The 18,308-nt window shown below is 42.9% G+C and overlaps 1 protein-coding gene across 3 annotated transcripts in view; it reads right to left on the bottom strand.

Annotated features, from left to right (window-relative positions):
• tefu (Serine/threonine-protein kinase tefu) overlaps positions 1–18,308 on the bottom strand; it is a 471,138-nt gene that overhangs the window by 103,006 nt on the left and 349,824 nt on the right. For all 3 annotated transcript variants that reach the window (XM_075694675.1, XM_075694677.1, XM_075694676.1), the window contains one exon: positions 7,147–7,233. In XM_075694675.1, coding sequence (XP_075550790.1) covers positions 7,147–7,233 — 87 coding nt within the window. The remainder of the gene's footprint in view (positions 1–7,146; positions 7,234–18,308) is intronic.

The following is an 18,308-nucleotide window of genomic DNA, read 5'->3' as shown; positions in this document are numbered from 1 at the left end:
ACAGATGACATGCCCGATGCAAAGGTTGCCCAGCAGCTGTATCTTGTCAGCCTCTATGATTTCATGTGTAAGCTGTTCTCGTTGTTTGGAAATTATGACACAGTTTTCAAATTCAGGGTCACAATGGCAGTCTCTGCAGTGAATGCCAAGATGACCTTGCATGGCGGTATAAACATTGTAAAAATGCTCTTTCAATTGCTCATTTAAACACCTGCCTGTTTGGCCAACGTATTTCTTTCTGCAAGTCAAGGGAATCATGTAAACCGCACCCAGGACACATGCTCCAAACCGCTTCCTTTGGTTAGTATTGCAAATATTTTGTCGTGTGGCGTGACCATTCACACACCTACAGAGCACTGATAATTTTTCCGAGGAAAAAAAAAAAAAAAAAAAAAAAGAAACTTCAACATCTACTTTACTGCCTATCTTTTTCAAGCTGTGCGAAATCTTGTGCAAGTGAGGGGGCACCGCGACTGGCTTACGTGTCTCTGGCAGTGCTGTGAGCTGGTGCTTTGTCTCCCAGCTGGATTTTCTTTGATATCTTTTCTGCGACAGAAACTAACAAAAGCTTGGGGTACCCATCATATGTTAAGCGGGAAGCTGCGCTTGGAGACTTCGTGTTAAAGAATGGAAGCAAGACTTGTTTAGGGCATTTGTGAAGCAAAGATCTACAATGCCAGAATGGGCTGATGGATAAGACAAAAGTAGCTTGTTCCCACTGGGCTCGTACATCCAGCACAAGGGCTCTCTAGAAATACTAAGTCGCCAATCTAAAAACCTTACCGAGTCATCTACCCGTAGTTCATGCATCAGGACAAGTGGCGACAAATACTCGTTGAATAGGCAAAGTGCATCTGAAACAGCAGGCTCAAAACCTTGACTTTCACACGCAAAATGTATGATTTCTTGTTACTTTACTTCTTGTTACGAAGTGCTGCTCAAGATTGCTTTCGCAAACGATTTAACACAGCTGGTACAGGAAAGCACTCCAAAACGGGAACAGTGCAGTCCATATTGGACTTAGTATTCCTTGATGGACGGTTTGAAAATTATCAGGTAGCAGTTGAAACTGGAATATCGGACCATCAACTTGTATTTGTACAAATCAAAACCAAGATTCCCACAACAAATGTTAAAGAATGCACTGCACACGTCCCCAATTTCGATAAAGCTGAGGACACAAGCATCATTGATTATTTGTCGTTTCATCTAGATAGTCCGAGTTCTGACGATGACGTCAATGCGTTGTCGGCAAGATTCAATACCATTATCTTGCACTGTGTAAACTCATTCGTACCATTAAGGGAAAAAAGAAGAAATAAGTGTAATCCCTCTATAATGCCAGAGATTGTTCATCTAAAGCGAAAAATAGAAAGACAAATGAAAGTAAAAAATCTTGAAAATATATCTAACCTATTGCACAGCTACGAATAAAGCTTAGGCAAGCAAAAAAGAAATATCAGGAGGAAACACTTGCGAACTTCATGGTATCTTCTGGTTACTTGTCGCAAACCACTCAAAGCCAATACAGCATTGTTGTTAACGACGAAATCATAACTGACTGTTCAAAAATTGCGCCTTACCATAACAAGTTCTTCCAGTCTGTCTTTTTAAATGTTTCTAATTGTACTGCTCCAACTACAGTAACATCATTTTCACACATGTCAGATATGCCAGAAGTACAAATTAGCAATGAAGGCAGCTGCTATTGCTGCTGCTAAACATCAAATAAAGATCTGTGGGTCAGGATGGAATTCCAAATGCCTTTTTGCAAAGATACACTGAATGGGTTGCTCGATACTTAGAAATTATCTTTAAAGCAACCAACAAAAACAGGTCTCAGATGACTGGATTGTTGCAAAAGTTATCCCGATAAATAAAACCAGAGACAAGCAGAAAATTTAAAATTATTGACCAATTTCTTTATCCTGTGCCTGCTGCAAACTGCTCGAACATATAATATTGAAAGCAATATTTAAGTACCTAGAAAATAAGAAAGCAGTACATTCAAACCAACACGGCTTCCGGCAAAAACAGTCAACTGTCACGCAGCTCATTGAAACCATCCACGACTTTCCAAAAGCAATAGATAATGAAAAACAGTTTGATGCAATATGGCTTGATTTCTCAAAAGCTTTTGATAGGGTTCCTCATAACAAATTGTTTATCAAATTGAAACAGCTTGGAATAAATAACAATATAGTGGAATGAGTCAGGTCACATCTATCACGTAGGACGCAGCACATGGACATAAACGGTTGCCAGTCTGATCGTTGACTTGTAACTTCAGGCATCCCCCAAAGGTCTGTCCTTGGACCAGCATTATTTCTCATTTATATTAACAATATTTGTTCAGATATTAATGAAAACGTTACTGTACGACTGTTTGCCAATGACTGTTCCATTTATCGAGAAATATGTAACCACAATGATAAAAAATGTTCAGCGATGCGCACTGACGTCTATTGAAAAATGGTGTGAAACTTGGAAAATGCAAGTAAATAAAGAAATTTTATGTGTTACAAACAAGGTTAAGCACGTCCTAAATTTTGATTATCAACTAAGTTCCACTGTGCTAACTACCGTAAACAAATGTAAATACTTAGAAGTAACAATATTTGAAGACCTTAACTGGACTCAACCTATCACTAATATTTGCTCTACCGCTGAAAAGAACGTATGGTTCTTACGTTGGAAATTAAAGCTTGCTCCAGCATAAAGTTAACAGTGTATTTAGCAACAGTAAGGCCTACACTAGAATATGCAAGCATCATAGGGACCCTTACTAAAAAGGATTAATTAATAAAATTGAGCAGGTGCAAAGAAGGGCAGCTAGTTTTATTCTTTAAAGATATTCCAATACTGATTCTGTAACAGAGATGCTGCAAGAACTAAATTTACCTCCCCTGTTGGAACGCCGTCGTACAGCCAGACTAAAATTCTTGTTTTTGCTTTCTCAAAATTTATTTAACTTTGATGCAGCGCACTATATAATTCTGCGACAAGTCTGGAGCCTACGAAGTGACCACCGCAGCAACTTTCTAGTCTCTCAATCTTGTGTGAACACATATGCATACTCTTTTTTCCCTAAAACCATAAAAGACCGGAATGATTTGCCAGATGCTATATGTTATTCTCAAACTGTAGAGCATTTTGAAACCAAGGTTACAAAATAGTTTCTAAGTGAATCCTCATGATCTAACATATCTCGTGTAAGTTGTAGAATGTAATATTGTTATGTATAATTCTGTGATGTACGTGATGTAACATGTATCATGTAAGTTGTAGAATGTAGTATCGTGCAGTAAAACACGTTGTGGGGCTAGTTGGTGCATAGCTTTCAATAGAATAAGCGCCAAAATTGACGGCACACAAGAAGAAATACAGACAGGACAAGGCAAATACAGACAGGACGGCACAAGAAGAAATACAGGCAGGAAGCGCCTTGTCCTGTCTGTATTTCTTCTTGTGTGCCGTCAATTTTGGTGCTTATTCTATTGAAAGTAGTATCGTGATGCACTTTTTGGCTATACATTGCTGCTTTATGTTTGACACGATGGTTGTTGTCAGATGTTGTATTATAGTTATGTATAATGGCACACCGTGATTTGTAATCCTATGTATTAGCTATACATTGCTGCTTTATGTAAGCAATGATGGGTTTCGTGCCATATTCGTACCTTACCCTTGTAGCGGCCCTATCGGCCAACAGTACTTGCAAATAATAAAAAAATAATTTCTGCCACTGTTGCTGCCATGATGTTCCATATAAAGTCCAAGGGTGATAACATTGTTGCCGTACGCCGTATGTACGAATGAAAGTGGGCGAGAGTGAGCCGACGATGATGGCTCTGTCTCGTGCGTGCAAGGGGACAAAAGCGGGGAGGAAGCCCACAGTCTTCCGTCATGCACAAGGCACCAGGGGGAGGGGAGGGAGGAGTTCTAATCTGGTGGCGACTGCTTATGGTGCGGCTGTGCACGCCCCATATTGAAAGAAATCTGTGATAGAGACAGAGTTTGTTGAGTTCCGATAGCTTCGTGTGTGCTGTGCTCTCGCTGCTTGGTTCACATTGAAGTGAGAGGCAGCACGAAGGTCAATTCGCTTGCTGCTGCTGCCAAACTTTCCCACTCCAGCATTTTGACAGCGAGTCTGTGCAGTCATCGAGTGAGATGTGTTCGTGTTTGCTAGTGCTCACGCCACACCATGCTTGTTAATTTAGTTAGTAAACGAATGTTTACAAGTTTATATGGCCAATAAAACTACTATACTTAATTCGTATACTACTAGCTGTCTACAGGCAGCTAATTACTTTGTAATTAGCTGTCTACTAATTTGCTATCACAATCGATGCTTCGCCTTCTGGCTGAAACTGCTACTTTTCTTGGACGGTGAACTATGGTTTATTGAATTTTGCGGACTTGATCTACACAAGTTGCATCGTGAACATTGTTGCTGCAAATGCAGTTTGTGTTGTTTGGGTTTGCACCGACACTTTAAAACTACCATTTGGCTTCTAAGGTTTGCTAAAACCGATACTTCAGATCCCTGGCTTGCATTCTACATTAGCAAAAGCCTGATGGTCATATGGAAGATGAAATAGGCAAAATCTGAGGGACACTATATGGTGAAGAAGTTTCACTAAAGCAAGCACATTGTTTGTTGCCATTCCACATTGTCATCCTCTATATGGTGCGAATGCTACATGTGTAGTGCTTGCCATTACAGTATTTACTCAAATCTAACGCGCTCCTTCTTTCCGATGAAATGGGTCCAAAAATTGCATGCGTGTTAGAATCGAGTATGACCTTAAATCCGCATTACCACATCGCCATTGGCATTCAAAAAATGTCTGCCTCGTATGCTCTTCTAGCCTAGGTGCCTAGCTTCCTCCCATGTTGTACATGTAATCAGGTGCTGGTGTAACCTAGTCTACTGTCTGTCTTCCCGTTTTCAGCAATCAGCATGGAAGCGCCGACTGCGAAGACACGCCAAGTCCACCATGATGCCGCATATATAAAAGGCAAGTTATCATGTGCGCAGAGACGGATGGAAATCGCACCCCCCCCCCCATCACGGGCGTTTGAAGTTCCCGAAACTTGCGTGCGGGACTGGCGCAAACAGAAGGAGAATACTTTCGCCAGCAATGCAACAAGGAAGGGTTTCAGTGGACCGAAGCAGGGCCGCTTTGCCGAAATAGTAGAGCTGCTCGCGGAATACGTGCAAAAGCAGCAAGCGACACAGCAGCCTGTGACGACCGATCTGCCCGAAGTATGGGTGATGCAGTTAGCCCTACAGAAAGGGCTAATGCAAAGTGACTTCAAAGCGAGCAGGTGCTGGCTATCAAATTTTATGCAAAGAAAAGGCTTTTCCCCTCGAAGGCAGACAGGGATATGCCAAAAATTGCCCGAAGAATATGAAGAGAAATTGCACAGTTTTCAGTGGTACGTTTTGAAGTTGCGCCATAGAAACGGCTACCGCTTCGAACAGATTGGAAATGCCGATCAGAGGCCACTCTACTTTGACATGCCTGCCACCACAACCGTTGGAAAGAAGGGGGTGAAGCAAGTGCGCGTTTTGTCTTCTGGCCATGACAAAACTAGAGTCACCGCAATATTTTGTTGCACTGCGGATGGGCACAAGCTGCCCCCGTATCTTATCTTCAGACAGAAGACGCTCCCGAAAGGAATCGTGTTTCCAAGTGGCGTGATCGCGCGCGCAAATGAAAAAGGTTGGATGACCGCAGACTTGGTCACTGACTGGATTGAACGTTTGGTGGAAGAGACCCGGCGGCAACTTGGGTTTGCGTGGGATACTTGTGCTCGATGCGTTCAGGCTCCACCTTGACCAGTGCATCAAGGACAAGCTGGCTGCATGCAACACCGACCTTGTTGTGATACCTGGCGGCATGACATCGTAGCTCCAGCTGCTCGATGTTTGTTTGAACAAGCCAGCGAAAGATAGAATTTGGGTGCTCTACACCGAATGGCTTGTCAGTGGTTGCCACGAATTCATGCCCGCCAATAAAATGAAGTGTGCCTCGCTGCAGGACTTTGCTGGATGGGTGAAAGATGCATGGTGCATGATCCCGTCTGCCTTGGTCAACAAGGCCTTTAAAAAGTGTGGGAGTTAGAATGCCATGGACGGCGCCGAGGATCAAATGGTTTGGTCTGTTAATAGCGATCAGGTGTTGTCTGGTAGCGACGAGGAGCGATATCTATTACCCCAGGCTGACTCGTACTGGCACAGTGAAAATTTTGGCGGCAAGGTATCCCACTTCCATTTGTGTTTTTATTCATCGCAACTTTAGTGTATTGGGAATAAAACAGTTTTTTCCAAATAAGAGAAAATAGCATTTCTATATGAAAGCACGAGGTGTGCTGTATTGCACTGTTTGTTTTTTTTTTTTTTTTGTCATGGAAGACGGGTGCACGTTACAATTGAGGTTTTCTTTTTTTTTGGTCACGGAAAACGGGTGCGCATTACAACCGAGGGCACGTTAGAATGGAGTAAATAAGGTAATAGGCACAGCTTTACTGATAGAGCAAGCGAGCTCTAAAATGCATCAGCATAACTAAACTGACGAGCTACAGAAGGAAAAGACCGTATGACATTCACTAAGCTGACAGTACAGCTTTTCTTCCAAATTGCTCCATAAGAAGAGCGCTAGTTAAAACTATCTTTAGCTGGTATACATAATGTGCTTATATAGTGCGCGTAAGGCTTATAAAAATTCGCAGTGCATTGTGTAGCATAAAACGATTTTTATTTCCCTGCAGCCAAGTTACATGCACAATGAAACTCGTGATCCACATTCCTAATATGCCGAGTAAATGCTAGCCAATGGCTATAGCTGTGTGGTTGCCACTGAACTGTGTGGTTGTCACTAAAACTTAGTGACTTCATTTGAAATTTGTGTTGGCACAGGCTGGCACAGCTCATAGGTTTGGTGCAGATGGCACAAGTGACACAGCACTTCCATCCCTGTATTTTTACTCAAAGCAAAATTTTGCTCCAGTTGAACTTTAATTAGCATGATGTCCAGGCAGGCTGCAGAGCAAACTGGCAGATTTACGGCAGTAGCCACTAGTCAAACATAATTAAAGGATGGCAGGACACCAACAGAAGCTCAAATACAATACACTCACCAAGGTCAATGTGAATCAGTTCCGCCGAGTGCTTGTCAACAAGAATGTTGGCACAATGTCGATCTCCCAGTCCCAACACATAGCCGACTGCATGAGAAAACAAAATGTCAGTCAGTTCCCAATAAAGCATAGCCGTAGAACACTGCAACTACCAAAAAATGCATGTGCTGTCCTTTTGAAAGTCCATGCCACGAATAATTTACAAAAGCGTACCACAAACACAACAGCAGTAACACACTTTTGCTAAAAATTATTACCACCTAGCCTTGCAACCCCCAGCAGCTATAATTAGCAGGCTGTCAGAATGCACTTCTGTAGTAGTCAGTCTGCAGCAAGACTTTTGCAATTGTGCACTGGCATCAGGCAGCCCTGCTATGTCTTATGCTCAGGAAAGAAAGGACTGAGCTCTTTATTTATTTATTTATTTATTTACATACCCTAAGGGCCCCCGGAGGCATTACAAAGGGGGGGGGGGGAATTTACACAATCCAAATTTGCATCACATACAATAGAAAAGAGGAACATACGCACAGGAAACTGGCACATCGTACAGTTGCAAAAGGGAGAAAATCATCACGGCAATGCAACATTTGCCTTGGCAAAACACAATTGGATAATTATGTACTCTGCCGACATGGAAATGAGTCATAGTCTTTACATTCAAATTACTGCACTGTTCTTGGTTCAAGATGGGCAAGTAGGGCTTTCCCGAAAGAAGCAGTTTCCCTTATTGTCAGAACACTTACATGTAACACGTTCCATTCTTTAATTGATAACAAAAGGGGGGAAGTTCGATATTTTACTGTTTTTACGAAAATAGGTCATACCTCGTGTATGTGATTGGTACGTGTGGAAATATGATGCGCAGGAACAATGCGTGTAGCAACAAATCCAGAGTCACCAAAATATAAAGAGTGGAAAAAACACAAACCTAAAAACTTGCATCTAGTGTCAAGGTTTAAAAGATTAAGTGTATGCTTTAAATGGGAAACGGTGGCATATGTTGAGTAAGAAGATAAAATATACCTAGCAGCCTTATTCTCAACTGGTTCCAGGCGCTTTGTAAGACTAGCATTATTTGGACGCCATATGATTGATGCATACTCTAAAGAAGACCTTATCAGGGATGTGTATGCATGCATTTTCGTTTGCGAGCGATGGTGCTTGAGGAGGCCTAGCTTTTTAAAGGCGTTTTTCGTGACATAATCTACGTATTTGTCCCAAGCTAAGTCAGATGTAAAAATACTCACAAATATTTAAAACACTCAGCCTGTTCGAGCAGAGTATTGTCAATCGTATAAAAATTACGAGGCATGTTAGTGAGCGTGGAAAAAGAAACGTGTTTCGTTTTTCCTATATTAATTTCCACTTGCCATAGATGGCACCATTCGGTCAGCTTGACTAGGTCGGCTTGCAAGGTGCTTGCATCATGTTGAGAAGCTATTTGCCTATAAATGACACAATCGTCTGCAAAGAGTCTTACAGTTGAGCCAATATTACTCGCGATACCATTAATATAAAATAAAAGAGGGGAACCAGCACAGATCCCTGCAGTACCCCGGACAAGACCAACGTGGTACTTGACCACCATTATTACACATTGGTAACGGTTAGATAAAAAAATTTTAATCCATGCGGATCTGATGGTTTAACTGAAGTTTGCAAACTTTGGTTATTAATCGTTTATCGGGTACCCTGTCGAAGGCTTTCGCAAGATCAATAAAAATGGCATCAGTGTACTGTAAAGCATGAATGGAAGAATGGCGGTCAGATACCAATTCGAAAAGCTGTGTTTGACAGGACTTCTTGTGTCTAAAACCATGCTGATTTTCAAAGAATAGTTCATTCATATTAGTGTGGGACACTATTTGAGTGAAAATTATATGTTCCAATAACTTGATGCATATAGAGGTTAATGAAATCGGTCGATAATTATTTGGGTTGGTGGGGTCACCTAATTTAAAAATCGGCCCGACATTTGCAATCTTCCATTCATCAGGGATGCATTCCATGTCTAATGATTGCTGAAAGATTAATGATAATGCCAATATTTGTGAAGTCATCTTTAATAATTTTGTGTTAATACCATCAGGCCCTGGGCTGGAATCTAGAGGGTGCCTGTCAGTAGCCTTTAACAACACCTTGTACGCTTATAGTAATATCATCCGATGGGAACAGAACGTTGATGTCACTATCCCGTAGGAAATCATTTTGAGGCTCTTCATTAGTAAAAAAAAAATTTTTTAATGATCATTAAATATATCGGCAGTTCTTACGGGGGACACGATACACCCACTGTCGTCTCTTATCAGTGGCACTTCCTATCGATCTGTGTGATTAATTGCCTGCCAGAATTTCGTTGGGTTAGTTCGTAATAAAGTAGGTAATGTGTGATTAAAGTAATAGTTTTTAGCTTCCTGTATAGCAATTTCGACTTTTGTGGCCGACTCTTTATAAGTTTTCCAATTGTTCGCCATGTTTGTTTGTTTAACCTTTCGGTAAGCTCGTTTCTTTTTATTTAGACATGTCCTGACATCTTTTGAAAATCAAAGGGTGTCCACTCTGGTTGTAATTGACATTTTAGGAATGCACACCTGTTCAACTTCCTTTAGTTTGTCACGGAAAAGCTCCCAATTTTCATTTGAAGAATGGGAATGAAAGCCATGTTGAAAAGTGGGCGCAAAGTTTTCGAAGATATTGTTCATTTTAGCTTGATCGGCCTTGGAATAGTTTAGGATTCTTTCTTTAGTGGTGGTTCTATTTTGAACAGAGAGGGGGAGTAAGCAGTGAACGAATCTGCAGTCACTTATTTCCTCTAGGACGTAAGTTTTAGCATTGTTAGGTAGGTTAGTACTCGAGTAATAAATCGAGGATGTGTTCACCTCGCGTTGGTTCAACACCTAAGCAACAATGAATAAGATGCGACCAGAATTTTTTCAAGGTGACTGCTGACTTAGACTGCAAACTTTAGTGTTGAGCAAGCCTTGTGCCGCAATCCTAAGAAAACTCCTGTGTGATGGCCTACCGCACTGCTCATGAAATTCAGTGTTCTACCTTTCTCTTGTCTCTTGTCCTCTTGTCTGCACATTTCTTTTACATTTTTGTCATGCACTGGAACATGTATTTATCAAAATTCCAACCAGCCCAACTCTCTGCCTTAGATGCTCATGAAATCCCCAACATGTCTTCTTCGTGAAAGACTAGTTCTGTCATCACCAGCTGTATCAGGCCTGGCAACCAGGGTCTTTAAAATTGGCAACCATGGTGTGTAAGCCATTGAGTTTCCTCCAAAACTTACTAGAGGGAACTCTGGCACTGCAGTCGTCCTACCATGGGAATGGTGGGAAGTACATAGCTTTGTCTAATCTTTGTGCTTGTGGATTCAGACGTTCTTGTAGCTTTGTATATTACGCTCTATAAATATTACTGTCGTATATTTCAGCACAATCTATATTTTTCGAAGTGCAGAAGATGCCAGGAATGCGTACAATTGCTATTAATTACAACGATTGAGCTTGTCCAGGTAGCCAAATCGAAACGTGCCAAGCCTCTCAAGAAACTGGCATGCCCGCGATAAATTCATAAGGGCATTTCATTTGCTTGTCGATACGTACATCCGTGGCTTAATGGTTTCAATATCAGGCTTCTGTGCTAGAGTCCCTGTGTTTGAATCCTGTCGTCGGGCAATTTTAATGATGTTTATTTAATTATTTATTATGCAATACACCGTTGAAAATGAGTTTACAAAGTCACAAAGATGTTTGAAGCCAAAAGGACGAAGTTTAGGCAAATCAATGCCATCATCATCATCAGCAGCAGCAGCAGCAGCAGCAGCAGCCTGGTTACGCCCACTGCAGGGCAAAGGCCTCTCCCATACTTCTCCAACAACTATGGTCATGTACTAATTGTGGCCATGTCGTCTCTGCAAACTTCTTAATCTCATCCGCCCACCTAACTTTCTGCCGCCCCCTGCTACGCTTCCCTTCCCTTGGAATCCAGTCCGTAACCCTTAATGACCATAGGGTTACAGACTGGATTCTAAGGGAAGGGAAGCGTAGCAGGGGGCGGCAATGTACTTTTGGTAATTACCATGCTGGGACAATCACTCCCATTGCAGCTCCCGTAGACACTAGCGCCAGAGTTCCCTCTATTAATTTTTGTAGGAAACTCTATAGTGTAAGCCTGTCAGCCGGGAGGCTGATATAAAGGCGCAAGCATCCAATAAAGTGCAGTGGTGGCGTAGAGGTAGAACACCTGCCTCGCGTGCAAGGGGTCCGTGGTTCGAATCCCGGTGCCACGCAATTTTCCACCGGATTAAAAAAAAAATCCGCGTGTTGATAAAATTGCATAAACAGGCCTGGAGTGTGGCCTGATCCCGGTAACCAGAACCGGTAACGCACTCCCTCACCAGAGCAGGATTGGCCACCCTGGTGCAGTACTAGGCCACAACCTCCTACGTGAACACAACAATCAAACCCCGGCCCTCAGTCCCCAGCAGCTGCGAAGCAACTGACCACGGCGGCGGTCAGACCTGCGACGCAGCAGAGGGTGCTAAGAATCCCTGGCTTCGGACAGGCCGCCGTTGGAATCTGAACCTGGCAACGTTTAACGCTAGAACGTTATCTAGTAAGCTGAGTCAAGCAGCGCTATTGGAGGAATTAGAGGGCTGTAAATGGGATATAATAGGGCTCAGTGAAGTTAGGAGGCCAAAAGAAGCATATACAGTGCTAAAATGCGGGCACGTCCTGTGCTACTGGGGTTTAGCGGAGAGACGAGAACTAGGAGTCGGATTCCTGATTAATAAGAATAAGGCAAGAAGCAGGCTGGAGACAAGGCAGTGGGGGAATATGGCATGGGCACTAGGAATAGCAGGGGAGAGCTATTAGTGGAGTTTGCAGAACAGAATAATATGCGGATAACGAATAGGGAGTTTTAGAATAGGGGCCCCAAAGAGCTTTGCGGGTGTTAGCGTTGGGGCATGTAGGAGTGAAGAGTTTTAGAATAGGGTTTGACGTTTGCGGATAGCATCTTGCGCTGACAGCACCACTACAGTGTCAAAGAAAAACTATTAGAAATAATTAAATAAAATATACCATTTTATGATAGGAATAATAATTCTTACTTGCGTGTATTCGTGTTTAAGTACAATTTAGAGGTTATTCTCTGTAAGCAGCAAACAATTAGTTGCGCTTTGTTTTGAGCAAACCAACTTTACTAGCCTTCACCAGCCAAGCTTAGCCGTGTTAGGCCTACAAGCCATAAAATCCACAATCGAATTCAAAATCAGCGGCGTCTAATGAGTCAATCTTCATAACACACGCTAGTTGAGAGAAAGTGATAACTCCACTCATTTCTCCTAGCTTGCGAACTTCACGCATTATCGCGAATCGAACCCAGTTTTGTGCTAGGTAATTAGAGCCGTCGTTTCGATGGGTGCCGCCATGTTTGCCGATGCAAAGCTTTTGGGGCCGCTATTTGGGCTCCCGCTAAATCGGTGAAATAACGTTCCCAATGCAAAACCCAAACGGAGTTTGCGTCTTGCGCATGCGCAGTGGCTTCAACGCTATTTCTTTGGGGCACCAAAACATTTGGGGCCCCTATTCTAAAGCTCTCTAATACCTTCTTCCGCAAGCGGGATAGCCGAAAGTGAACGTGGAGGAGCCCGAACGGCGAGACTAGAAATGAAATAGACTTCATATTCTGCGCTAACCCTGGTATCATACAAGATGTGGACGTGCTCAGCAAGGTGCGCTGCAGTGATCATAGGATGGTAAGAACTCAAATTAGCCTAGACCTGAGGAGGGAACGGAAGAAACTGGTACATAAGAAGCTGATAAATGAGTTAGCGTTAAGAGGGAAAATAGAGGAATTCCAGATCAAGCTACAGAACAGGTATTCGGCTTTAACTCAGGAAGAGGACCTTAGTGTTGAAGCAATGAATGACAATCCTGTGGGCATCATTAAGGAGTGTGCAATAGAAGTCGGTGGTAACTCCGCTAGACTGGATACTAGTAAGCTATCACAGGAGACGAAACATCTAATCAAGAAATGTCAATGTATGAAAGCCTCTAACCCTACAGCTAGAATACAACTGGCGGAACTTTCGAAGTTAATCAACAAGCGTAAGACAGCTGACATAAGGAAGTATAATATGGATAGAATCGAACATGCTCTCAGGAATGGAGGAAGCCTAAAAGCAGTGAAGAAGAAACTAGGAATAGGCAAGAATCAGATGCATGCGTTAAGAGACAAAGCCGGTAATATCATTACTAATATGGATGAGATAGTTCAAGTGGCTGAGGAGTTCTATAGGGATTTATAGAGTACCAGTGGCACCCACGAGGATAATGGAAGAGGGAATAGTCTAGAGGAATTTGACATCCCGCAAGTAATGCCAGAAGAAGTAAAGAAAGCCTTAGAAGCTATGCAATGGGGGGAAGCCTAAAAGCAGTGAAGAAGAAACTAGGAATAGGCAAGAATCAGATGCATGCGTTAAGAGACAAAGCCGGTAATATCATTACTAATATGGATGAGATAGTTCAAGTGGCTGAGGAGTTTGCTGTTTGCTGTGCTCGCCTGTGTCTCCCGACTCCATCTCTCCCAACATCCGCACGATCCCGAGATCAAGTGACATCATCGCCGACATGAAGAAAGTCCGAGATAGAAAGAGCACAAACATCGGTGTCGGGGTTGGTGTTGTTGGGCCGATCAACAGGATATCGGGACAGGCAGTCCGCATCCTGATGTAATTGGCCAGACTTGTGCACGACGGAAAACAAATGCTCTTGTAACCGCAAAGCCCAGCGTCCAGGACAGCCTGTAGGATCTTTCAGTGAGGAAAGCCAGCAGAGCGCATGGTGGTGATGCAGTCACTACCGTGAATGGACGGCCAAAGAGGTACAGCTGAAATTTGGAGATGGCCCAAACAAGGGCAAGGCATTTACGCTCGGTAATTGAACAATTGTGCTCTGGGGCAGATAGCAGGCGGCTAGCATTCGTTGAGTCACGATTATGCTGGTGCTGGGCCATGGACGGCTCCGATTCCATATCCACTGGCGTCCGTCCGAACTTCCGTAGGAGCAAAATGGTCCAAGTGTGCCAACAGAGGAGAAGTCATGAGAATGCGCATAAGCGCAGAAAATGCATAGACTTCGCTACGGCCCCATGAGAAAGGCGTATCTTTCTTGAGAAGTTCAGTGAGTGGACAAGCAATGTCAGCGAAATTTTTGACAAAGCGACGGAAATAAGAACATAAGCCAATGAAGAAGCGAACGTCTTTGGTACAGGAAGGTACGGGGAAATGCTTCACGGCGCAAATTTTTTCAGGGTCAGGTCGAATTCCTACGCTATTAACAAGGTGTCCGAGCACTGTTATTTCGCAGTGACCAAAGTGACACTTGGATTAGTTGAGCTGAAAAACGGCGCTGCAGAACAGTTGGAGAATGGCCGACAGGTGCTGAATATGGCTGGAAAATGTTGAAAAAAAAATAATGTCATCTAGGTAGCATAAGCAGGTCGACCATTTGAAGCCTTGAAGGAGCGAATCCATCCTGTGCTCAAATGTGGCTGGCGCATTGCATAGACCAAAGGGCATAACCTTAAATTGGTATAGCGCGTCAGGTGTTACAACTGTGGTCTTCTCGCGGTCCATAGAATCTGCGGCAACTTGCCGATAGCCACACCGCAGATCGATGGACGAAAAATAACTCGCTCCGTGGAGGCAGTCAAGGGTGTTATCTATATGAGGTAATGGATATTCTCGCTAGAATAGCAGCTTGGGCTTGTTGGTTTTCCATCCTGGTGTTAACAGCGCAAAACGTAGACGGGACACGAGAAGAGAAGACGACACCACAAGCGCGGACTTTCAATGTTTAGTTGAAAGAAACACGGCTTCTTATACCATTGCCCACACGTGTCGCAGTCACGTGATTTTGCACATCATGTGAAACACGCACTTCTTTTGTAACATGTAACGGCTTACATTAGGCAATATTATATAGGTTTCTTTCTTCTTGTCCATCAATTGCTGCTGTCAACTTTATACGTTTTCACGTATAGCGCTTTCATATATCGCTCTTGCGCAAGAGGAAGGGCCTTCTCGACAATGGCGCCACTTCCCAAATGGCAGACTGCATTCTGCATGCAGGCGGCCACGTAACCTATCGCTCTCATATAAAATAAAGCTTCGTCATTACAATATATGACTCATGCATGTACTGCCTCAGTATACGAAATCGCATCCGTTGGAAGTCTCATTGTGGATATTTGATATATGAACGTCCGGTAGATATCCTGCACTTCTTCTAGCTGGAACATATGTGAAAAAATTTAAAAAAAAACAGTCGTTTGATGTGATCGAACTTTCGGTTTCCGTGTTCGAATATACATGTTTTCTGGTTTTTATGTGGGGCTATGATGCACTTGCGTGACAAATCGAGACCATCGAACGTCCGAAATGACGTCTAATTGATAAAGACATACACCATAATGCATAAACGAGGTTTACGCCTAAATGAGTATTTGTAATTATTGACAATGTAGCGAATGGGTACAACCACACACATATACAAACGTAGCTGGAGTGCGTGAATGCTGGTGTAAGTTGACCACTGAAATAATGAAATAACATTACTATAAAAGGAGGTGTTCTTTACTTGCTGCTACCAGCGTGAGCCAGAAAAGAGGCGACACACGAGAGATACGCACTTAATATTTCCACGAATATAGCGCAAGTTCTTTCCCTGAAATTTCTAGCCTTGGAATGCGCCATGCATTATATTCGGGTTCCTGACATGAACATAAAGTGTGCTATTTTTCTTTTACTTTATCTAACGCTGACATTTCATCGCGTGCAAGAGTGCGCGAGCTGGGAGTTCTCACTGTTCATTTCGCACCACCTTTATCCTCCCGGTTTAAAATGCTCTTAGTGCCCCATCAATATGGTTACGGCGTATTAATTGAAACCTTGTGCAAGACGATCGGCGGTGATGTGCAGGCGTGCCAAGCGAGCGGCCTTCGAAGTCGCCCGGAGAATCGTTGCACAGTGTCTTCGCCGTATTCAATTCCATTAGGGGTATTTCTGAAGTGCTGCCTGCCAAATAACTTTGGTCGCATGGGGGGCAGAAACCGTCATCGCCGACGGTGACAAAGAAGTCAGCAGTAACAACGAGTAATTGTGCAGGCACTCGTCCTTTCACGGCATTTTCCGACGGCAGTTCGCAGTAACGAGGAATAAGTTGCGCTTTGCGAGCACCCACTTTTATACGTCGTTTCCTGTTTCCTTGCGGCATCACTTCGTGTAACATATATATATATATATATATATATATATATATAGTTTTTTTGTGAGACCGTAAGTCCCCTCTCACATTATATTAGTGGTCGCGTCATTTTGTGCATATACGCTAAGTGTTTAATTAATTTTTTAGTGACGTGCCACAAGGGACCATGCACACTGTTCGACAGCCGCTGAGCCAATTCGTATATTTAAGAAGCTGTGTTGATGCAGCTTAGTCTTGCAAAGGCCGCTAAATTTAATGTCTTGTCATCGGTCACAAGAAAAGCGAGCATAATAAAGTAATGTGGCACAAAAGGTCTTCACGAGTGGTTCAGGCAGCAATTGAACAACACTTTGAAACTGAGCCTTCAGGCCATGGGTTCACACGCGCCAGTGCATTCCGACAGGCTGCGCAGTGCTTTGAGGAAGTGAGAGGCAGCAATATTTTGTTGTTGTTGCTTTTGCGTAACAAATGTTGACGGACGAATATATATATATAATGACAGAATATATACCAGCTATACAAAAGCGATGATGGCGGTTCATCACACGGGGAAAGACAGCAACCATCACATACAGACGTCAGTGACTGTTTATCTAGAAGTTAGATCAGCATCTGGCTAAAGGATGGTTCCGTGTTTTATTCTGGACTGATCGAACTCTAGTAATTAGAGTGAATAATGAAATCAGAATCAAATTTATTTTCACCATATATGCGGGTGCGCATGCAACGACCACTACTATGAGAGCAAGAGTACGTGGAGACCAGTGTGCAAGTCGCAAGAAGGCATATCGCGTAAGTATTACATTTGCTTTACCAAAAAGCACAAGATTTCAATACTTCAAAAACAGATATGTTTGCAACACTATTGTATCGTTCATTATTGCTTTCTTCTTTTGTAGTTAAACTATCGAGAAAATAACTATTTAACGGGGAACAAAATTTAATCAAGTGGATATTGCATCTGCTGCTTCTAATGTTACTCTGATGCACTTTTTTTGATTAGAAATGCCTGTGTCTGTACTTTGTCTAGTCTGCAATGACACCCTTCCAGAATCAGGCCCGTACCCTATGTGCACAGAATGCGGCTTTGGTTACCACCTCGGCGCATGCTCAGGCGTAACTAAGTCCACGTTTAAAGCACAAGATGACGTGACAAAGAATAATTGGAAATGTCAGACGTGTGTTGTATTAGCAGCCCGAATTGCCGCTGACGTGCGAAAAGAGAAACACGAGCAAGCTTCAGGAGTTGAACGGATGTTGTCTGAAATTAACAAGCAGTTGATGCAACTACTGGCCATTATGAATAAAGTTGAAGAACTCATGCTGCTGAAGCACACAGTAGGCAAATTAGAGCAAACTGTGCAGCATTTCTCGGATGCGTATGATCAAGTGCTGGCTACAATGAAAACACATTCTTCAGAGATAGCTGCTTTGAAAAAGAAGGTCGAAGAAGCTGAGGTAAACAATGGTAAAGAAGAAATCTCTAAACTGCGACAGCAAGTTAACCAAATTGAGCAGTATAGCAGGCACCACAATCTGGAAATTCATGGTATTCCGCACAGTGACAATGAAGTACTGCTTGACAAAGTAAACAACTTAGCGAAAACACTGCAACTTGCCGAACTGTCTCGAGCAGATGTTGAACGTATGCATAGGCTTTCACCCAAACCAGGCAAAGAACCTGTAGTACTCGTCCGTTTTGTATCCCGTGTCATGCGGGATGAATGGATGACAAAAAAGAATGATTTGAAAGCAAGGAAATCGAATGTTTACTTCCTTGATAATCTGACGCCAGAAAACAAGAAGCTTCTGTGGGGAATGAAGCTACGATGTCAGGAGAAGCATTACCAATTCGCTTGGCATAGGGACGGCAAACTGTTC

Source organism: Dermacentor variabilis, chromosome 6 (genome assembly GCF_050947875.1).
Source record: "Dermacentor variabilis isolate Ectoservices chromosome 6, ASM5094787v1, whole genome shotgun sequence".
In the NCBI taxonomy this organism is placed as follows: Eukaryota; Metazoa; Arthropoda; class Arachnida; order Ixodida; family Ixodidae; genus Dermacentor; species Dermacentor variabilis.
The sequence above is the reverse complement of the archived record's forward strand: the minus strand, read 5'-3'. Positions and strand labels throughout refer to the sequence as shown.